Below are 24,034 nucleotides of genomic sequence, written 5' to 3'. Positions count from 1 at the left end.
AGCATTCCTAGTTATAACCAAAATTGCTGTTCATAACCTGCTTCTTTGTACAAAGGGCTCAGAACACCTTGGTACTGGGTTGGCCAAAAAGCTCGTTCAGATTTTTCCCATAATATTGTGCAGAAAAAAGCAAATCAACTTTTTGGCCAACACTATACAAGCATATATAAATTAGTTAAAGCACATATAATGAAGTAATGAAACAGAAATGGAAAATTGTGATTGTGATAAATAAGACAACAACAATATGGGCCACAGTGGATGAACATGGTTATTGATTTTGGTACTGACTTCCATATCAGATGAAATTCAGAAACTATGACCAGTTACAGTAATAATTAGAAAAGACAAAGAATACTAATTATTTATAGGAAATGGAGTATTTCCTATAAATAGCAAAATTATATTTTGTTTTTTAGCAAAATTATACAGGAAATATATGTGGCAATTTCTACAGTAGGTGCAATGACATAATGTAAAAAATACCATCAACATGGCATAAAACAGAAGACAGAAGTGATGTGATATGTAAGGTCTCATGGAAGTAAGTTGGCAATAAGGTTCTTTTTGTTAGGGATGCTGTAGTAAGACCTATGGAAAATGTTGTTCGTGGTGCTTGGCAAGTTTCAATCATTCTTTTCTACTTCTATTAAAAAATTATAATTTTATGAAAGATTAAAAATAGATCATCTTACTGCCCTAAGATAGTTTAAAAGTTTTTGCTATTCCTTTTCTACTTTATAATTATATGCCCAAAGTCTCCACTTATCTAAAGGAGTAGCTATCAATTTTGACTTTACATTAGAATCAGTATATTTAAAAGGACTGATGCCTAGGCACCACCTCCATAGACTCTGATTTGTCTGGACTGTGGGCCATCTAGCAGTTGGTTTTTAAATGCAGTAAGTGATTCTAATATGCAGTCAGAATTAGATCCATTCTTGACCTCAGCCCACTCATCTGCATTCTCAGAAACCATCTTTCCACTGTGGAGATGGTCTGTGGGTTCTTACGTGTGCCTTCCTCTGGAAAGTCCTCAGTTCCACAGCCTCAGGACTCTGGGCGAGGCCGGAAAAGGCTCTGGGGAGGTTGTGGATGGAGTCCACGCGTGTGCAGTCCAGGAACAGCTCTACGGAGCCAGCCCCCCGGTGGAGGTTGGTCAGTCTCAGCAGCAGCCTGTGCCTCCTGCCGTCAGCCAGCTGCAGGTTGTTGAAAACCACCAGGTGAATCCTCCCGTCGTTCTTCAGGTAACGGAGGATGGCTGGAACCAAGCACGGACCAATGAATGGCGAGAGAAGCGAAGAGGGGCTGACTCTGTGCCGAACAGCCTCCAGGTGACAATGACAAGGCCCGGTTAGCAGAAAGATGCAAGCAAGTCAGAACCATAAATGTCAATGTTTTGTGTGCACTGGCCACCCACTGTTGCTGGGGATGTTTTGTGCTCATGAAAAGAGACGATAAGTAGTAAATTTGAAAACAATATAATTTCAGTTAATGATGAGTACACTGAACAAGCAGAACACATTGAAAGTCAACTCACATCCGAGTAAGCTCCTGAGGGCATGAATTCATTAATTCACCAACGTTTCCTGAGCACTACTATGGGGCTGGGTGCTGCCCTTCGTTGTTTTAAACACTTATATTCTATTCATTGCAACCCTACGAAACTGGAATTGACTACAGGTGAGGAAAGTGAAGCTCAGATAAGTGAAGTAACTTGCTCAAGGATATAGTAAGTGACAGGACTAGAATTTAAAGCCGAGTGTGGTTTATTCCATGGCTAAAGAATGCTAGGCCTGGATGGGGTTTTGTAAGCATATGTTGAATCAGGTGTAATCTGTTGTATTATCCCTCAGTAGAACGTATTTTCAAATTTTAACAATGCTCAGTTAGAAAACCAAAGGTATCCATGGATGCAAAAGAAAGACTCCATAGGAGAGCCACCGCCTTACATAAAAAGATATTCTCAGTATTATGTGGAGGTCAGTATAGGTTCGCTCCAAAAAAACCTATGTATGTATGTACATATAGTATACACACAGATACAGAAAATTAGAAGAAAATATTTGTATGGTCATTTCTGGGTGCTTGGCGATATATGTTTCTTTTTTCTTCATTTTCATTGTCTGATCTTTCTATACAAGAAACTTATGCATTATTTATATAATTCAAAAAAGTAAAAAAAAAAAAAGAATTCCACATGTAAACCCAGAGTGTGCTACAATCAATGTGTATGATTCACAGCAAGCAACTGAGACCATCTCTCTTCGGGTGCCTCTTCTGTGAAGTGTAAATGCCAACTTGGTGCTGCCCAGATAGGAATACCCATTTATGCTGCAGTATTGCCAGAGAAAATAATCACCACTATGAAATTTAAGGGTGTTTTTGAAGACTTCCTCCAAATACATTCGACTTTCTAGGTCGATTTCCCCACCCTTCTAGAATCTGACTAGATTTGCTTTTCCATTTGACCATGGCTGGAGTGGGAGTTGGCAGTTGGCATCTGGGTCCGTGGTATAGAAAGAAACGAGGAGGAGCCAGGAGATCTTCCCTCATGCCCATGGGACCACCACCACTTGCTTACTGAGAGAGAAGGATTGGTGAGACCTGGCAGGACAGACTGCCTAGAAGGCCTTTCTATGACTATAGGGCAACACTATGCTTCTGAAGCAAAGTATTGGTAAGACTTAAATGTGGAATGAGGAGAAAGAAAATAGATGTGGGTAGACTTCTTGAGGTATTTTAAATACGGGATACAACAGTATTTTTACCCCCTTTTTAAAAATATTGTTGAGAATTTATAATAGTAACAGCATGGCTTGAAATTTGAGGCATAAAGTACACAAAAGAGGGGGTAAATTGAGCCCAAACATATGCACTAATTCAATATTTTAAAACCTCCATTCCTTTACTTTTGAAATAGTTTTGTAAATCCCCAGCATTTTTACAGGCCAATGAAAACACTACTCAGACCACAAGACCTCAACCTGGTCACAGACACATACATACACTCAGGATCTCCTTATTTTCCTTTCAGCCACAACCTCTGTTCCTCATATTAACAGTTTAAGAGGATACATAGAGAAGCTTAAAACAAATAGTCGTGGTTTTTCTCCCCCAGCTGAGATTTCTGGTGGAATTCAAAGGAGACATATTTTAGTGGACCTCTTGCCTGCTTTTAGCAGGCCTTCCAGGCCATGTGGGTCATGATTTATTTTCATAACTGAATCGCTAAGTTTAGTTTTATAAATACTACCTAATGGAGTAATTTCCACCTAACAGGTGCTCATTAAATGTTGTGAATATGAAATTTCAATGAATAATTAGATGACTGCATTGAAAGCTCTTCACATATAAATTGAAAAGTTTAGCAAGTGGCAATTTAACATCTACTGCAGACAGCCAAACCTGCTATTGTGTTCACGCTGTCATTTAAGGGCATTCTACACTTCTGCCTTGCTTTGCATTGCACTGCAACACTGAATTAGGTTCCTCCCGCTCCCAGATCTTGCGACAAGAGCAAGAGGGGAGAAAAAAAAAGGAAAAGAATTATGGAAACTTCCATCTTCGCAAGGTCTGTTAGCAGAAAAATTATCAAGGGCTTCGACATTTACTACGCTTCACACTTGATCCAATAATTCTCATTTTGCTTATGGCTTTCATTTTTCTTTTTTATTGCAAGTTCCTTACTTCAGTGCTTCTATACTTATTTTAGCTTCAGAGCTGTAACATTACCCAGAGGGTCAACAGGCACCTGCTCAGAAAACATTTCCCCACCAGTCATACTGAGCCTAGAGGCAGACTCAACAAGCCAGGAGTCCGCGGCCTGGGACGCTCCCTGAGCTTCTTCAGAAGCAGCACCATCAGAAGTGAGAGAACAGACCCAGTTCCCATCTTCTCTCTCTGTCCCCCTTACCACTGCTCACCTCACCCAATCTTAGCCCGCTCCCTGCCACACATACACACACAGGGGAGCAGAACTGAGGGGAGAATCCTAGTCAGCCAGCAGGACATCACTTTGCCTCCAGAAGGAATGAAAAGTCAGGCCCGGGAGCTGGAAGGAGCAGTCTTCTTTCGGCTCCACCCCACCCCTGCCCCTCAGCACCCCAGGGAGCACTACACTCAGGAAAACAGCCGTCACTGGGGACAGCTCTGCTTCTTCAGCTAAGGCACATTCCGTTCTGCTTGTTTCTCACGGAAACAAGTTGACCTGGTGATTTCAACCTGCTTCTCTCTCAGGATGAGCACCAAGAACCCATCTGATTAGAACGAAAGGCTGCAGGTCTTCAAACACATTTCTGTCTCTACGCTGTTCCATCTCTGGATTTCTCTGCCAGATTCCTGACTCATCTTCCTGTTCAGGGTCTTTTCCTGTGCAGGTTTTCTGGGCGGACAGCTTGAGATGTCTACACGACTGTTCTGATCAAACGACTGCCTTCTCAGTGCAACACACAAGCGAGCCAATGGAATCCTTCACTAGCTCCCTAGTGGTTCCCAATTAATGTGTAACTTATCCCAGGACTGGCCTAACCTTCTAGCCACCTTCCATTCTGCTGATCACTGCCAAGCTGGACAACCTGTTTTAACAACCGGTTTTCATGCCTCTCTAACTTTCTCCAGCCTCTCTCATCCTTTTCTTTCTGTGCAGAGTGTTCTCTTTTCCATCCCTCTCCTTCCTGCTCCATCACTGCTACAAATCGAAAGCCAAGATCCAGCTCAAATGCACCTGACTCCCTCTAGTCCTCCATCTTCACCATGACTGGAAGTTATCTGCCTCATTCATATTCCCTTCAGAGAAGGCAAAGACAGCCCACTCCAGTACTCTTGCCTGGAAAATCCCATGGACGGAGGAGCCTGGTAGGCTGCAGTCCATGGGGTCGAGAAGAGTCGGACATGACTGAGCGACTTCACTTTCACTTTTCACTTTCATGCATTGGAGAAGGAAATGGCAACCCACTCCAGTGTTCTTGCCTGGAGAATCCCAGGGATGGGGGAGCCTGGTGGGCTGCAGTCTATGGGGTCGCACAGAGTTGGACTGACTGAAGCAACTTAGTAGCAGCAGCAGCAGCAGCATATTCCCTTAGCATTTTCTCAGTGCTTTGCTAGGTGTACTTTTCCAGCCAAAACTCAGATACTTTAATCCCTGTGTGACCCTGGGCCTGAAGAGTCCAGTTTTTAAACTAATAAAAGGAGTTAATAAAAGCTGTCCTTCCTACTTCATGTTCTGTTCAGTGGTGGTCAAATAAGAAAATGCAAAACTATCGGCTGCTATACACATGTAGGTAGTAGTATATTTGTTTATTATCTTCTCTACTAGAGCATAAACTCTTGGGACAAGGAGTCTATTTCTTACTAATTTTCCCATACACCACAGCATCTGAGAACACCAAATACAACTGTTTGTTGAATGAAAAACAGATTCTTGAGTATAGAGTATTCTTGTGTTTACTCTGACTTTTTAAAACCCACAGTCTTTAAAAAAGAAGAGCAGTTTCTATTGGTTTACTTATATAAATCCTTCCCTTCTAAACTTAGCATCTTTGTGTACCTGAGAATCTGGAGCCTGATTTTATGGCTACATTTCCATGTCCGGGTACTAGCCTAACAGAGGAACCATGTAACCTCGCCTGATTAAATGCCATCGCAGTGACTGGCAGGAGATGAAGCAGCAAACGCAAGCAATGAAGATTTGAAATATTGCTATCAACTTGAGAAAGAATTTTCAAAAGGTGCTTTTTGAAAAGTGGATGGACATGGTAGTCAAAAATATTATGATGTGTTGAATGTCAAGGCTATGAAGCAGGATGCCAGCTTTAAAGAACTGGAAACGATAATATTTTGTCTGCTTGGGCTAAGGAGTTCAGAGTGACGTGGCCTGCCCAGGCAGCAAACTCGGCAAGGTAGTCCGGGGCCTTCTGCTTTGCTTGGCAAATGGCTTTGCTCTTTGGCACTTTTAAAGATATGATGAAAGCCGCTGCTGTCAACCTTTCCTCTTCTTCTTAAATAATTGTATATTAAAAGAGCCTTCTTGTCATTAATGTCTCTTGTGATGGATGTTCTTGTTTGCCTTGACTCATTTGTCTTTATGCCCTACACACTGGATCTTTGTAACTTTACTGCTTTGGAAATACATATAAAAGGAAAACCATCAAATTGCTTTTCCTGAAAGTACTGTGGGTGACTCCCAGGTGTGATAAATGCAGTATGTGTGTTTGGAATTTTTTTTTATAGCAGTTTCAACCAATGTAAAGCTTACAGAATCCACACGAAGCAAAGAAACCAGCCAGTGAAAGGAAGCACAGCAAGTATAATGAACTTCTGCAGAGGGCTCTATGCTTGGATAAGTTATGAGGCATCACTACACATCTACCTGGTAGGGGAGAAAGTTGTAAGTGTGCACAGAATCCCAAGGTCACCTTAGAGGAGACAGTTGTTAAGTGTGCACAGAATCTCAGGGTGACCTTAGAGGAGACAGTTTTAAGTGTGCACAGAATCCTAAGGTCACCTTAGAGGAGAAAATTACAAAGCAACTTTGATGCCCATGGAACTCTCTCTAGCCTTAGCAGAGCCACAGAATATTAGCATTATAAGTCATCCAGCTTAATATCTCACTCCACAAATCCCTTCAATAAAAATGTAGCCTCTACCAGCACATTTCCAGTAACAAAGAACTCATTACTTTGCAGAAAAACCCATTTCACTTTTGGAGTGCTCCCCAAGATTTTCCTAATTCAGAGCCAATATCTGTTTCCTCTGCCCTCCACCAGTGTGTCCTAATTTTACTCTTCAGGACTATAGACAGATTTAATCTTATCCTCAATCGAAGTGATATTCTTCAAATATTTTTAAGGCAACTTTCATCTCTCTCATGTCTTTTGTTTGGCTCCTTGATTTCTCCATTTCCTTTAACTTTTTGACTTGTGATGTGGTATTAAAAAAAAAAAAAAAAACACAGGACACAGAAAGGTGCCAGTTTAGTGACTCTCTTCAAAGTAATCTCTGACTTGACAATGTCCCTATGAAATGTGCTCACAACCAGACAGCGTATGCTAGATGTGGCCGGATAATTACGAATCCAGGGGGACTACTAGCTTCCACAAATCTGGTCCCATCTACATATTAATGTACAATTAATAGAGGAAAACAATAGAAAGGGAATGACCAGAGATCTCTTCAAGAAAATTAGTTTTACCAAGGGAACATTTCATGTAAAGATGGGCACAATAAAGGACAGAAATTGTATGAACCAAACAGAAGCAGAAGATATTAAAAAGAGGTGGCAAGAACACACAGAAGATCTATACAAAAAAGATCTTCATGATCCAGATAACCACGATGGTGTGATCACTCACCTAGATCCAGACATGCTGGAATGCAAAGTCAAGTGGGCCTTAGGAAGCATCACTACAAACAAAGCTAGTGGAGGTGATGGAATTCCAGTTGAGCTATTCCAAATCCTGAAAAGATGATGCTGTGAAAGTGCTGCACTCAATATGCTAGCAAATTTGGAAAACTCAGCAGTGGCCACAGGACTGGAAAAGGTCACTTTTCATTCCAATCCCAAAGAAAGGCAATGCCAAAGAATGCTCAAACTACCACTCAACTTCACTCATCTCACATGCTAGCAAAGTAATGCTCAAAATTCTCCAAGTCAGGCTTCAACAGTATGTGAACCATGAACTTCCAGATGTTCAAGCTGGATTTAGAAAAGGCAGAGGAACCACTCTATTATACAGAGTGAAGTAAGCCAGAAAGTAAGCCAGAAAGAAAAACACCAACACAGTATACTAACGCATATATATGGAATTTAGAAAGACGGTAACGATAACCCCGTATGTGAGACAGCAAAAGAGACACATATGTATAGAACAGTATTTTGGACTCTGTGGGAGAGGGCGAGGGTGGGATGATTTGGGAGAATGGCATTGAAACATGTATAATATAATGTGTGAAATGAATCGCCAAAAAATAAAATAAAAATATTATTCTCCAAAAAAAAAATTGCCAACATCCGTTGGATCATCAAAAAAGCAAGAGAGTTCCAGAAAAACATCAACTTCTGCTTTATTGACTATGCCAAAGCCTTTGACTGTGTGGATCACAACAAACTGTGGAAAATTCTTCAAGATATGGGAATACCAGACCACCTTACCTGCCTCCTGAGAAATCTGTATGCAGGTCAGGAAGCAACAGTTAGAACTGGACATGGAACAACAGACTTATTCCAAATCGGGAAAGGAGAACATCAAGATTGTATATTGTCACCTTGCTATTTAACTTATATTCAGAGTATATCATGTCAAATGCCAGGCTGGAGGAAGCACAAGCTGGAATTAAGATTGTGGGGAGAAATATCAATAACCTCAGATATGCAGGTGACACCACCCTTACGGCAGAAAGTGAAGAGGAACTAAAAAGCCTCTTGAAAGTGAAAGAGGAGAGTGAAAAAGTTGGCTTAAAACTCAACATTCAGAAAACTAAGATCATGACATCTGGTCCCATCACTTCATGGCAGATAGATGGGGAAACAGTGGAAACAGTGAGAGACTTTGTTTTCTTGGGCTCCAAAATCACTGCAGATGGTGACTGCAGCCATGAAATTAGAAGACGCCTGCTCCTTGGAAGAAAAGCTATGACAAACCTAGACGGCATGTTAAAAAGGAGAGACATTACTTTGCCAACAAAGATCTGTCTAGTCAAAGCTATGGTTTTTCCAGTAGTCATGTATGGATGTGAGAGTTGGAGTATAAAGAAAGCTGACTGCTGAAGAATTGATACTTTTGAATTGTGGTGTTGGAGAAGACTCTTGAGAGTCCCTTGGACTGCAAGGAGATCCAACCAGTCCATCCTAAAGGAAATCAGTCCTGAATATTCATTGGAAGGACTGATGCTGAAGCTGAAACTCCAATACTTTGGCCACCTGATGCAAAGAACTGACTCACTGGAAAAGACCCTGATGCTGGTAAAGATCGAAGGCAGGAGGAGAAGGGGATGTCAGAGGATGAGATGGTTGAATGGCATCACCAATGTGGTGGACATGAGTTTGAGCAAGCTCCAGAAGTTGGTGACAGACAGGGAGGCCTGGTGTACTGTAGTCCGCGGAGTTGCAAAGAGTTGGACACGACTGAGGGACTGAACTGAACTGACTGAACTGAAAATTTAAGAAACTTTTTAAAAAGTTGCATCACCTTATCTGTTTATTCATTCAGCAAACATTTTTGAGCAACTATAAGTGCCAGGCACTGAGCTCAACACTGGGTGGTTCTTAACACTGTTGATTAGAATGCTTAGGGTGTTGTTGTCATTGTTGTTGTTGAGTCGCTCAGTCATGTCCGACTCTTTGCGACCCCATGGACTGCAGCACGCCAGGCTTCTGTGTCCTTCACTATCTCCCAGAGTTTGTTCAAACTCATGTGCCATTGATGATGCCATCCAACCATCCCATCCTCTGTCTCTGTCTTCTCCTCCTGCCTTCAATCTCCTAGCATCAGGTTATTTTCCAATGAGTTGGCTCTGCATCAGGTGGCCAAAGTATCAGGGTTTCAGCTTCAGCACCAGTCCTTCCAATAACTATTCAGGACGGATTTCCTGTCCAACTCTCACATCCATACATGACTACTAGAGAAATCATAGCTTTGACTAGATGGACCTTTGTCAGCAATGTGATATCTCTGCTTCTTAATATGCTGTCTAAGTTTGTCATAGTTTTTCCTCCAAGGAGCAAGCATTTTTTTAATTTCATGGCTGCAGTCACCATCTGCAGTGATTTTGGAGCCCAAGAAAATAAAAGTCTCTCACTGTTTCCATTGTTTCCCCATCTATTTGCCATGAAGTACGGGACTAGATACCACGATCTTAGTTTTTGGGTCTCCCACAACCTGTGTATCTGCAATTTACTTTTCAGTACTAGAGAAAGGATTTACATTTATTATTGTTAAATTTCATCTGATTGTGGCTTGTTGAGTCAGCTTGGTAAGACTTTGGAAATCTTGATGATGGCATCCTATATGTTCAACTGTCTTTTCCAGTTTTGTGCCAATTGCAAACATTATAAAATATTGTCTGTGTTTTCACCCAAGTCACTGATTCATTGAAAAGTTCAATGCTGAAGACAAAGCCTTGTCAGAAAACACTACATACTTTGCTACAAGGCAACTTACCAACCCCCAATAGTACTATTTACCTAGCTCATTCTTTTTTTACATTATTCAGAAAGGTATAGTAAGTGACTTCATAAAATTGATTAAAAAGTCTAGGACTTAGTTTTAGTAAATCTATCTGCCTTCAAATAACCCTAGCTTTCTTTCCCAGGAAATCCCCAAAGGAATGAATAATAATACAACCCTCTGGGAGTTTGTCTGAAAGTTCAAGAAAATTCTTTGCACTTTCTGCATATGACCACTTTAAAACTAAGCTCATTCAATGGTGCCTAGTAAGAATGTAGAGAAAGTTAAAAGGGAAAATGAGCACTGAACCTTCAGTACAGCCTTGCTTCACTGGAATGGCTCCATAAAGAAATAGTATTGTAAGTGTCTCATTTTTCCCCTTCAGTATTTTGTTCAGAATTCTAACTATTTTTTTTGGCTTTACAACATGGTTTTCAAGATCTTAGTTCCCTGGCCAGGGACTAAACCTGGGCCCTTGGTAGGGAATGCTCAGACTCCTAACCACTGGACTGACAAGGAATTCCAAAATTCTAACTTTTAAACTCTTTCATCTTTTTCAAATTTTATCTCTCATTAGCCTGCAGGCTTCAGAACAACCACTCTGAACTATCTGACTTCTCCTATCGCAGGTTGAGGAGCTCGGCTGGCTCTGTCCAGTCATTACCACCAGTTCTTAGAGCTCCCTTCATTTCCACAGCACCAAGCTGTGTTTCTGTGACTGTCAAATTTAGGCTGAAGAAGCAGTCTTCATGCTTTTTCTGAGAGGTGAGGCTTTCGCTAAGGCAAGCCAAGAGTTCACCAACTCATCAGTTTTGGAAGACAGTTTCTTAAATAGTAGAGAGATGTCTCTGTCTGTCTATCTATCTAATATAGGAATCTGAAATTTTTATTGAGCTTCACAGCCTAAAAAAGTTATTATACTTTATATAAGTCAGTTTCTGCAATCACCTTGAAAGGTAGCTATTATCACCCTCGCTTTAGAGATAGTAAATTGAGGTTAAGAGCGATTCAGAGATGTTTTCATGGTGACACAGTTAAGACTTTCAACTGTGTCTCAAACTCAGGATACTACCTGCAAAGTTGTCTCTATGCCAGATTCAAGAAAATCAATCATATCTTCTACCCAGCCCCGGTGGTTTCTACAGAATGCTCATTTCTATCAAGATTATATCACCTGTGTTACCAATAATCTGATAGATCATTTCTATCAGAAACACTACCTGCATTTCTTTTAAATCTTTATCCAAACGGTCTTCAACACTCATTCACTCAAAAGCAATTCTGAGCCAGACCTACTAAGTGACAGACACTGGATACATCTAGAATTTCCACAACAGTGAACGTTTTTCTTAGCAAAGCTACTCTTCTCAGCCTCCATTTATTCTACTCAGCCTCTTCATGAGACACTTCCACGTACAGGGCACTGAGCTATGTGCTGCAGCAGACAGGGGAGTTAAGGGATGCTCGGTCCCTGCCTTAAGGGGGCTTATAACCAGCAGGAGAAAAGGCATATAAGTCATTCAAATCCAAGGCAAATTAAGAGTTGTGGAGGTGCGAAGTTATAAGGAAAGGTGTCAGGAGGAATTTGAGATGTGCCTTGCATGTGGAAAATTTCAGTATCTGGAGATGGTGCAGGGCAGGCAACGGGGGCAGCAGAGGGCAAGAGCAAAAGCACAGAAAAGGAGAGACAGCACGCGTGGGTCCAGGGAACCACAGTTAAATCCATCCCATGGAAACATGAGCTGCATGGATGGCTGGAAGGACGGATAAACTGGAAAGGCTGGTTGGGAGTCAGGCAGCGGAAAGCCCTGAATGCCCAGCAGGGATGTGTGTATCTTACTCAGTTTGGGATGGGAAGTCACTCTAGGTCTCTGGGGTCAGATGTAACTAGATCCAAGCTATGCCTTGTGAACACTAATGAGGCAGCTATGAGAAGATGACTTGGAGAGTGAGAAACAGAGAGTTCAGTTCAGTTGTTTAGTTGGGTCCGACTCTTTGTGACCCCTTGGACTGCATCACGCCAGGCTTCCCTGTCTATCACCAACTCCCGAACCTTGCTCAAACTCGTGTCCACTGAATCGGTGATGCCATCCAACCATCTCATCCTCTGTGGTCTCCTTCTCCTCCTGCTTTCAATCTTTCCCAGCATCAGGGTCTTATCCAATGACTCAGTTCTTTGCATCAGGTGGCCAAAGTACTGGAATTTCGCTTCAGCATCAGTCCTTCCAATAAAATTTCCTTTAGAAATCAGACTTGTTTGATCTCCTTGCCGTCCAAGGGACTCTCAAGAGTCTTCTTCAACACCACAGTTCAAAATCATCAGTTCTTTGGTGCTCAACTTTCTTTATGGTCCAACTCTTACACCTATAAATGACTACTGAAAAAAAACATAGCTTTGACTAGATGGACCTTTGTCAGCAATGTGATGTCTCTGCTTCTTAATCTGCTGTCTAAGTTTGTCATAGTTTTTCTTCCAAGCAGCAAGCATCTTTCAATTTCATGGCTGCAGTCACCATCTGCAGTGATTTTGGAGCCTAAGAAACAGAGTCACAGAGAAACAGAGAGCCCAGTGGCAAACTCCCTTCTTTGCAGCTCTCATGGGAAATGCTCGAGTTTCTCTTAAGAGCTCATCTAGGGCCCAGATGACCAAACCTTGCTCTTTGACACCATCTGTGCAGTTGCCCTCTCCCAAACCATAACTTTAATAGGGGTAAAGATGTATCCTATTTCCTACTCCAGTGTTTTTAGTCACAAGAGATATATCTTGAGTTCTTCTGTTTCATTACTCTCCGTGAAGATCAGCTGAGGCGAGTCAGCTGAATGATGACTGGGGTTCACCTTCCAGGATGGTGATTGTCCCCCACCCTCCACAGATCACAGCAGGGGTACACGGCCACAAAGGGTCAGGCCACCAAAGATGTCCTCCTGCCCTTTGTGATCTCTTGCTCGCCTGGTCCCTGCTTCACCTACTCCCTACTCACATGACTGTGCTCACCCCCTGCCCCAACTAGTGGCTGTTCTAATCCTTAGGCCAGGACAACTCCACCAGCTGGTTTACTAAATTTATTACTGTAACAGGGAGGAGTCAATTCTGACTCCTGTTGGATATGTTTCTTTGACTTTAACCTTTGCTTTGTGTTGCTTTTGTTATTATAATCATAGATAACGGCCTCCCTCAGGGAACACGGTCCCTCTGCCCGAATGTTAAAGTGTCTGTGTTGAGCTCACAGGGAGACAATCTGACTCTGCCCATCTGTGCATGGCTGCAGAAAAGAAGTTAACACATCCTCTCCTGTTCTGCAAAAGAAGTGGCCTTTTTACTTTACTTCCTCACCTCCTCTCCCACTCTGTACCATAAAACAAACTGGCATCCAGACCCTGAAAAGATGATTTTTTGGAGACACCACTCTGCCATCCTCTCAGTCTGCCGGTTTTCTGAATAAAGTCATATTCCTTGCCTTGACACCTGTCTCACGATTCACAGGCCTGTCATGTGGCGAGCAGAGTGAACTTGGACTCAGTAACATACATCTGCGTTTAATTAATCTGAGGTCATTAATCTGAGGGGGCTGTGAGAGATGTGTCCCAGCTGCTGGTTTCCCTGGTAACTGACAGTCAACCTGATGTCAGTTCCCCCTACAAATGGTAGCCTCCGTATCCCCCTGAATGGCCAAGATTGCTGCCATGTCCTGCCTGCTGTCTGCCAGATACAGTGGGATGTCTCTCCAGGACCTTTTGCTGCAGACTTGTAAGCACCCCTTTCCAGTAAACCAATGATGTCTGGGCTGTTTGTTAACTCTTGAGGTTGGGCAACAAGACGTACAGGTGTCCAGGATGCAATCCAACACCACCTCTGAACACCTCCACAGGGAGTTACAACCACACACCACATCCTTTTCTTGGGCCTGATGGACCCACTGACTTCTCTTTCTTGTTCCAGTCAGAACGCGCTGCTGCTCCTTCTGAGACCTTTCAGTGATGGCAAATCTCTGCATTTTTTCCTACTGCTCCAGGGAAACTTGTATGTCAAATTCTTCAACTCTCACAACTCTGCTGCTGCTGCTGCTGCTGCTAAGTCGCTTCAGTCGTGTCCGACTCTGTGCGACCCCATAGACGGCAGCCCACCAGGTTCCCCCGTCCCTGGGATTCTCCAGGCAATAACCCTGGAGTGGGTTGCCATATCCTTCTCGAATGCATGAAAGTGAAAAGTGAAAAGTGAAAGGGAAGTTGCTCAGTCATGTCCAACTCTTAGCGACCCCATGGACTGCAGCCTTCCAGGCTCCTCTGGTTGACTCACTGATGACTCTTCAAAGGAAAAACATCTACCTGCCCAAGCATTCCCCCAGCCTCTACAGAGCAAATAGAAAGAAATCAGTGCAGGCGGAGGGGGGAGTTTCTTCCTGTTTTTCCACTATGGCAGATTTAGAAGTAGAGTGAGATTCAGCGAGAGTGAAAACCTAGAGGCAGAGCTCTTCACTCTACTGAAGGCCTTTTAGCCGCCAAGCTGAATGAGCTAAAAGAAAAACCTTCCAGAGTATTTAAAATAGTTTAGATAGCTTCTTAAAAGGGAAGCTCCTCCTTTAAAGAGCAGGGTGGTTTTTATATATCATAAACTGAGTAGCTTGGGTTCTCAGAAGACAAGCTGTTCCTTCAGTAGATCTGAGGCAAAATGGGGTTATCAGAATCACGGTGGAGAGATGGGGAAAAATGACCTCCCAACATGGCTTCAGGTGGGGCAAAGGGAGCAGGAATGGTTGAGCCATCGGCTAAATCATGAGCCAGGTCCCCAACTCCTTCCATGATCTGAAACTGCACCTCAGCCCCTGAGAGGCCATGAGGAACAGAGAAAGCAGACTTAAGAGTGGGCTGGGAGTGGGAGGAGGGAAGGAGGATATTGGAAACGGACATAAAAGAAGCCACTAAAAGCCCATTCCTTTTTGCTTTTAATTCTATTGTCCTGTGAACGCTAAGAATTAGGGGTTTCTTTCAGTTCCTAACACCTGCAGCTTTAAGTGTTCAATCACAATTAGAGTCTGAGAGAGTCTGAAGTGCTCGAAGCATCTCCTTTGTAAAGCAAATTGAAATAAATAACAAAAAATCTCTGCAGGAAGGACCAATCCTCCTCTTTTTTTATTAAAAACATCAGGCAGCACAGACACGTATCTGTCACATTCCTCAATAAGCAGGAACAGGTGCTGTCCCCAGGGCACGGGTGGAAGAGGAGGAGATGAAAAAACAGTGACCTTTTTCTTTGCGAGTCATTTCTTAGTATACCGTAGTAACTCACTTTGACAGTGAAACATTTGACAGCAGGGGCAACAACCAAGTGACAGATCTGTGTAAACTGGCACAAAACAGGTAGAAAAGAGAGCTATTCATCTAGTTCCACCTGTGACATATAGTGTCTCCGTCAAGTCCAGGCGCCGCTCACAGAGCTAGGAGTTAAGTCTGCCACATGCCTCTACGGGAGCACAAAGAATGGGGTGAGTGGCTATTACAGGCTGAGTGCTGTGTTCCCCTCAAGTTCATGTGCTGAAGCCCCGGTCCTCAGAGTGATGGTAGAGGAAGTGCTCTGGGTGGGAATTCGGTTTAGACGAGGTCATGAGGATAGGGCCCTCCTGATGGCATCAGTGTCCTTATAAGAAAAGGAAGACAGAGTTTCCTCTTTCTCTCTCTCCACCAATACACACCGAGGAGAGGCCACGTGAGGACACGGTGAGAAGGTGGCCATTTACAAGTCAGCACTCAGGCTCCCACCAGGCACCCAATCTGCTAGCAGCTTGACCTTGGACTTCCCAGTCTCCGGTACTATGGGAAATTAAAGTCTATTGCTTAAGCCACAGACTTTACGGAGTTTATGGTAAGTGTTACAGCAGGTAGAACTAATACAGTGGCTTAATTGCGCTGGGTCCTGTCCCTTCAGGAACTGGATCCAGAATAACATAAGGATGGGGCAATGTCAAAGCGCATTTTGGCCACAGGCAAGTCTTCCTTCTTTCTCCCGATATCAACTCACCCTCCCTATACAGGTAAATGTACAAGTAGAAGAATTTGGTATTGAAAGCTGAAATGAATGGTGGATGGAACAACCTGAACGAAAGAAGACCCCCTACCCCCAAATTCTGGAAGAGGCAGAGAGGATTTTTAAGAAAATGATTTCTACAAACTTGCTTACCTTTATTTAAACGTCCCATGACAGTAAATTCAAAATATTTGCTGTGATCAGCTGAAGAGTAAAGGCCGAAGATGGTGGCTGAGCTTTTCGACTGCAGCTTGAAGGTGGAGATCACGTAGAGCTCGTTCAGAGTGGGGTCTGTCAGGATCGGCTGCAGAACACTCGGGTTCAGCCTCTGGCTGGCAGATGGGAGAAGGTCAAAGACTGGGGAGAACGGGAAGACAAGGACAATCAGTGAAAGTTTAACTTACGGACAAACGTGGTTTTTGTTTCTGTTTTGTTTTGTTGTTTTAGAGGGGGGACAATTTTCACAGTAAGCTATGAAGTAAGCTGATATTATAATCATTTTTCCACATTGTCAAACTTGCCAGTTGTCTCTGATCACTCTACGGTGACTGGATATTTGAACCAGAAGAAATATAGCACAATATTCATCACCAAGTTATAGACCCCAAGAGAAGACAAAATTTGCAAATCCATTTTGCCTGAAGAAGTGACTCTGAAAATGCCCACCAGGAAAAGTACTAAATGTTTAGCATGTGGGGGGTCGGGAAAGAACATGGGCTTCCCAGGTGGGGCTAGTGGTAAAGAACCCACCTGCCAGTGTAGGAGACATAAGAAATGACGTGGGTTTGATCCTTGGATCGGGAAGATCCCCTGGAGGAGGGCATGGCAACCCACTCCAGTATTCTTGTCTGGAGAATCCCACGGACAGAGGAGGCTGGCAGGCTATAGTCCATGGGGTCACAGAGAATTGGACATGACCGAAGCTACCTTAGCATGCACACGTGCATACAGGTAAGAGCATCCAAGTCATTGTTTCTCTTATGTCCCCTAGTAGTGAATTTCTGCCTTGGGATCCCACATGTGCCTCCTGGATCAAATCCAGCTGTCTATTCCTGGTCAGTAATAAACGACACAAGGAATGCCATGGAAAGCATGGATGTGATGGGAGATACAGTGTCAACAAAACAATCTGCTACCTTTGTGGGACCTAAGTGTGCCTTTGTGCGTTTACAGTTCTCCAGTATTTCTCTGCTAAGAAATTGTGAGTCTGACAATGTGGAAACAAAATGGAAACAAAACAGTACAACGTGCTTTCTGTTTCTTGACTGTATAACCTGACAGAGTTGGTCTACAAAATCTAGAATCTAAGTTTATATTGTACAAGTTGCTTTTGATACAAGCCAGCTGCACTTTTAAACTTTATGAAAGCTATAAAAAAGTGTGTCCAGTTAATTTCAAAGGCAAAGGCCAAATTTGGGTAACTCTCACTAGACTGTTACCTAATGTTTCTTTTGGTTTATGCAAAATTGTTTGAACAATCCCACAGCCTGCAAGAACTTCAGGCTCCAGAGCTGTTTCTGGATATAATAATCTGGTTACTAAAGACGGTCATACATCATGGCATCTGGTCCCATCACTTCATGGGAAATAGATGGGGAAACAGTGTCAGACTTTATTTTTTGGGGCTCCACAATCACTGCAGATGGTGATTGCAGCCATGAAATTAAAAGACGCTTACTCCTTGGAAGGAAAGTTATGACCAACTAGATAGCATATTCAAAAGCAGAGACATTACTTTGCCAACAAAGGTCTGTCTAGTCAAGGCTATGATTTTTCCAGTGGTCACGTATGGATGTGAGAGTTGGACTGTGAAGAAAGCTGAGCGCTGAAAAATTGATGCTTTTGAACTGTGGTGTTGGAGAAGACTCTTGAGAGTCCCTTGGACTGCAAGGAGATCCAACCAGTCCATTCTGAAGGAGATCAGCCCTGGGATTTCTTTGGAAGGACTGATGCTAAAGCTGAAACTCCAGTACTTTGGCCACCTCATGCAAAGAGTTGACTCATTGGAAAAGACCCTGATGCTGGGAGGGATTGGGGGCAGGAAGAGAAGGGGACGACAGAGGATGAGATGGCTGCATGGCATCACTGACTCGATGAACGTGAGTCTGAGTGAACTCCAGGAGTTGGTGATGGACAGGGAGGCCTGGCGTGCTGCGATTCATGGGGTCGAAAAGAGTCGGACACGACTGAGCGACTGAACTGAACTGAACTGAACTGAAAGACGGTCATAGTATCTGTAATTTATAAAGAGTTCTTATAGATCAATGAAATAAGCATCCTAACAGAAAAAAATGGGCATATAACACGAAAAAACAATTTACCAAAAAAGTATTACAAGGGCAAATAAGTACACAAATAATGTGTTCACATGCTTAACTAATGATGAAGGAATTGCTAACTTAAACATCAAGGTAGGGCTTCCCTGGTGGTCCAGTTAAGAATATACCTGCCAATGCAGGGGACACTGGTCCGATCCCTGCTCTGAGAAGATCCCACATGCTGCAGGGCAACTAAGTGTGTGCGTGTGTGTGTGTGTGTGTGTGTGTGTGTGTGCCACAACTACTGAGCCAGTGCTCTAGAGCTCGCAAGGCACAACTCATGAGCCCACACACTGCAACTACTGAAGCCTATGTGCCAAGAGCTTGTGCTGCTCAAAAGAGAAGCCACCACACTGAGAAGCCTGCACAGTGCAAGGAAGGGGAGCCCCCGCTCACTGCAACTAGAGAAAGCCCTTGCACAGCAATGAAGACACAACACTGCTGCTGCGTCGCTTCAGTCGTGTCCGATTCTGTGCGACCCCACAGACGGCAGCCCACTAGGCTCCACCGTCCCTGGGATTCTCCAGGCAAGAATACCAGAGTGGGTTGCCATTTCCTTCTCCAATGCATGAAAGTGAAAAAAGTTGCTCAGTCGTGTCCGACTCTTAAATAAATAAACGTTAAAAAAACGCATTAAGGTATTATTTCCCTCATCAAATTGAAAACAATAAATGCAACAATACCCAACTGTTAGTGAGAATTCGGGGAACTGGGTACTCATATACCGGTGGGTAAAGATTTACACTAGAATGAACACTTGGAAGCCAGTTTAAAAAACAGTATCAAAGACCCTAAGACACACATGCTCTTTGATTTAGTGACTCTACTAAAGGAATTTACCTTAAGAAAATAATGGATAACACAGTAATGTATTTAGGTACAAGGAGATTCACCACCAGTATTAATTCTAAAGCTTCTATGTAGGAAGGAGTTATGTGAAAATCTAATTGGAAGAGGTGGGAAACCTGGATCTTTGCTGGCATAGCATTTCGCCTCTCTTTACCAGAGATAGTAGGGTTTGACAGAGATTACAGGGGTTCAGCCATCCCAAACCATCCTGTGGCACTACAAATGTTCAATAAATTATTTACAATTTCAAACCACTGGAAACAATCAACTGTCCTATGCTAGAGCCCAGGCTAAATATATTTTATGCTGTGCTTAGTCTCATCCAACTCTTTGTCACCCTATGAACTGTAGCCAGACAGACTCCTCTATCCATGGGGATTCTCCACGCTAAAATACAGGAGTGGGTTGTCATGCCCTCCTCCAGGGGATCTTCCCAACCCAGGGATAGAACCCAGGTATCCCGCAGTTTCTTTATTGCAGGCGGATTCTTTACCATCTGAGCCACAAGGGAAGCCCAAGAATACTGGAGTGGGTAGCCTATCCCTTCTCCAGGGGATCTTCCCAACCCAGGAATTGAACCGGAGTCTCCTGCATTGCAGGTGGATCCTTTACCAGCTGAGCTACCCAGGAAATTTTGGTCCACCCAAAAAGAGTAATACTATCAAAAACAGTAACGCAACTGAATACTTATATATGGAAAGATGCTCATGATATACTATGGGGAGAAAGATTATCACAGTAATCCAAGTCTATGCCCTGATCAGTAATGCTGAAGAAGATGAAGTTGAACGGTTCTATGAAGACCTACAAGACCTTCTAGAACTAACACCCAAAAAAGATGTCCTTTTCATTATAGGGTACTGGAATGCAAAAGTAGGAAGTTAAGAAATACTTGGAGTAACAGGCAAATTTGGCCTTGGAGTACAGAATGAAGCAGGGAAAAGGCTAATAGAGTTTTGCCAAGAGAACGCACTGGCCATAGCAAACACCCTCTTCCAACAACACAAGAGAAGACTCTACACATAGACATCACCAGATGGTCAACACTGAAATCAGATTGATTATATTCTTTGCAGCCAAAGATGGAGAAGCTCTATACAGTCAGCAAAAACAAGACTGGGAGCTGACGGTGGCTCAGATCATGAACTCCTTATTGCCAAATTCAGACTTAAATTGAACAAAGTAGGGAAAACCACTAACCATTCAGGTATGACCTAAATCAAATCCCTTACAATTATACATTGAAAGTGAGAAACAGATTCAAGGGATTAGATCTGAGAGACAGAGTGCCTGATGAACTATGGACAGAGGTTCATGACATTGTACAGGAGACAGGGATCAAGACCATCCCCAAGAAAAAGAAATGCAAAAAGGCAAAATGGCTGTCTGAGGAGGCCTTACAAATAGCTGTGAAAAGAAGAGAAGTAAAAGGCAAAGGAGAAAAGGAAAGATATAGCCACCTGAATGCAGCATTCCAAAGAACAGCAAGGACAGATAAGAAAGCCTTCCTCAGAGATCAATGCAAATAAATAGAGGAAAACAGAATGGGGAAAACTAGAGATCACTTCAAGAAAATTAGAGACACTAAGGGAACATTTCATGCAAAGACGGGCAAAATAAAGCACAGAAATGGTACGGACCTAACAGAAGCAGAAGATATTAAGAAGAGGTGACAAGAATACACAGAAGAACTATACAAAAAAGATCTTCACGACCCAGATAATCACGACAGTGTGATCACTCACCTAGAGCCAGATATCCTGGAATGCAAAGTCAAGTGGGCCTTAGGAAGCATCACTACGAACAAAGCTAGTGGAGGTGATGGAATTCCAGTTGAGCTATTTCAAATTCTAAAAGATGATGCTGTGAAAGTGCTGCACTCAATATGCCAGCAAATTTGGAAAACTCAGCAGGGACCACAGGGCTGGAAAAGATCAGTTTTCATCCCAACCCCAAAGAAAGGCAATGCCAAAAAATGCTCAAATACCGCAAAATTGTACTCATCTCACATGCTAACAAAGTAATGCTCAAAATTCTCCAAATCAGGCTTCCAGATGTTCAAGCTAGATTTAGAAAAGGCAGAGGAACCAGAGATCAAATTGCCAACATCCACTGGATCACTGAAAAAGCAAGAGAGTTCCAGAAAAACATCTATTTCTGCTTTATTGACTATGCCAAAGCCTTTGACTGTGTGGATCACAATAAACCGTGGAAAATTCTGAAAGAGATGGGAATACCAGACCACCTTACCTGCCTCCTGAGAAATCTGCATGCAGTTCAGGAAGCAACAGTTAGAACTGTATATGGAACAACAGACTGGTTCAAAATCGGGAAAGGAGTGCATCAAGGCTGTATATTGTCACCCTGCTTATTTAACTTATATGCAGAGTACGTCATGAGAAAATGCTGAGCTGGATGAAGTACAAGCTGCAATCAAGACTGCCGGAAGAAATATCAATAACCTCAGATATGCATATGACACCACCCTTATGGCAGAAAGTGAAGACGAACTAAAGAGCCTCTTGATGAAAGTGAAAGAGGAGAGTGAAAAAGTTGGCTTAAAACTCAACCTTCAGAAAACTAAGATCATGGCATCTGGTCCCATCACTTCATGCCAAAGAGATGGGGAAACAATGGAAACAGTGACAGAATTTATTTTTGGGGGCTCTAAAATCACTGCAGATGGTGATTGCAGCCATGAAATTAAAAGATGTTTGCTTCTTGGAAGAAAAGTTATGACCAATCTATATAGCAGATTAAAAAGGAGAGACAGTACTTTGCCAACAAAGGTCTGTCTAGTCAAAGCTATGGTTTTTCCAGTAGTCATGTATGGATGTGAGAGTCAGACTATAAAGAAAGCTGAGCATTGAACAACTGATACTTTTAAATTGTGGTGTTGGAGGAGGCTCTTTAGAGTCCCTTGGACGGCAAGGAGATCAAACCAGTCCATCCTAAAGGAAATCATTCCGGAATGGTCATTGGAAGGACTGATGCTGAAGCTGAAACTCCAATACTTTGGCCACCTGATGCGAAGAACTGACTCATTTGAAAAGACCCTGATGCCAGGAAAGATTGAAGGTGGGAGGAGAAGGGGACGACAGAGGATGAGATGGTTGGAGGCATCACCGACTGGATGGACATGAGTTTGAGTAAACTGTGGGATTTGGTGATGGACAGGGAGGCCTGGCGTGCTGCAGTTCATGGGGTCACAAAGAGTCGGACAGGACTGAGCAACTAAACTGAACTGAACTACAAAAAGAACTGAAAAGCAATATGACAAAATGCTGACATGAATAGTACCCATCTCTTGTTTGTATGATTATATTTACATTTTAAACTTCCTTTTCTTTTGTTTATCCGATTTTCTATTTTTTTTTTTTACAATACAATGAAGATGTATTGCTTTTGTAAGAAAAAATAGTTACAAAAGAAAAGGTAGAAGCCTAGTTACTTAGGAATGTCTACTCTTTTTATAAGATGACCTGTCTTCAGATTGGATCTGTATTCTTTCTTTCATATATACTGAGAATCTTTCACAATAATGAAATTAACACTAGCAATGTCGGAAAGCAGATTATCTATTATGTTTTTTCTTGTGTCCCACATTCCCCAAACGTGAGGATTGCTGCCCAGTGTAGTTCAAGACGGGGTGGAGAATTTTTAAATTTACAGAGAACTGGAAACTTTATATTCTCACCAGTGAAAGAGAAGGGAAATAAGACAACATATTTAAACATTCTCTTTAGGACAAGACATCTTCAGGAAAGAGATGTGTGTTTCAAGGATGGGAACTGCATGCAGAACTAAACTCTTGGTATTCCTGATTCTTGCTTTGACCACGATTACTTCATAATTCACCTCAAACTAAATTAATCACATTTCAATCTGTATGGTTCTTCTAATCCACTGGTTTCTCTCTCAAGAGGCAGAGTTGGGATTAGTTAGTAATGAGCTTGGAGAGCATTCTGAAAAGGAAATGAGACACTGCAAGTTTCTATTAATGTTATTACACTTCAGTAATAGTGCCAAGATCTAAGCACAATCTTCTAGTCGTGCACAGGTGAAATTACTGCTACCAATGAGCCCAACCACCGTGTCATGAAAATCAAATATTTACTAATAAGAATAGCAAGGCAGCTCAGCGGAGAAAGGAGACGAGCAAATTTTTCAGCTGAGCTGATAACTGTAAGACTAATCAATTCAATAAAGGCATCTATCAGAAACTTGACTTAATCAGATCATCTACAGCAATTAAGTTAACCAGATAATGTAGGTATAGCCTGATTTCGAGTCTCCACGAAACAGGCAGCTCTGTCTCAGGAGAAGCAAAATCCATACCTGCACACCATGAAGTTGCACGTTCAAATGTCAAGAATTTGAGTAACACAAAATATTAGACCCATGAATTCAAACCTGTTAAATAACGTCTGCAGTAAGAAAGTTTTTGAACTGTGTTAAAGAGCTTCCTTCTGACACCAAAAGTAAAGGCAACAAAGAAAAGTAAACAAGGGAGACTACATCAAACTACAAGGCTTCACACAGCAAAGGAAACCACTGAAATGAAAAGGCAACCTGCGGAGTGGGAAAAAATATCCGCACATCACATCTCTGCTGTAAGGGGTTAATATCCAAAACATATAATGAATTCATACAACTCAACAGAAAAGACACGCAAAACA

The 24,034-nt window shown here is 42.5% G+C and overlaps 1 protein-coding gene across 2 annotated transcripts in view; it reads right to left on the bottom strand.

Moving 5' to 3' along the window:
- The window catches only part of THBS4 (thrombospondin 4), a 233,753-nt gene that overhangs the window by 26,626 nt on the left and 183,093 nt on the right, over nucleotides 1–24,034 (bottom strand). For both annotated transcript variants that reach the window (XM_059890619.1, NM_001034728.1), the window contains 2 exon segments: nucleotides 16,342–16,545; nucleotides 1,014–1,261 (listed from right to left, as the gene is read on the bottom strand). In XM_059890619.1, the coding sequence (XP_059746602.1) occupies nucleotides 1,014–1,261; nucleotides 16,342–16,545 (452 nt within the window).

The sequence above is a fragment of the Bos taurus genome, chromosome 10 (assembly GCF_002263795.3).
Source record: "Bos taurus isolate L1 Dominette 01449 registration number 42190680 breed Hereford chromosome 10, ARS-UCD2.0, whole genome shotgun sequence".
Lineage (NCBI taxonomy): Eukaryota > Metazoa > Chordata > Mammalia > Artiodactyla > Bovidae > Bos > Bos taurus.
This window is presented reverse-complemented; position numbering and strand designations above follow the sequence as displayed.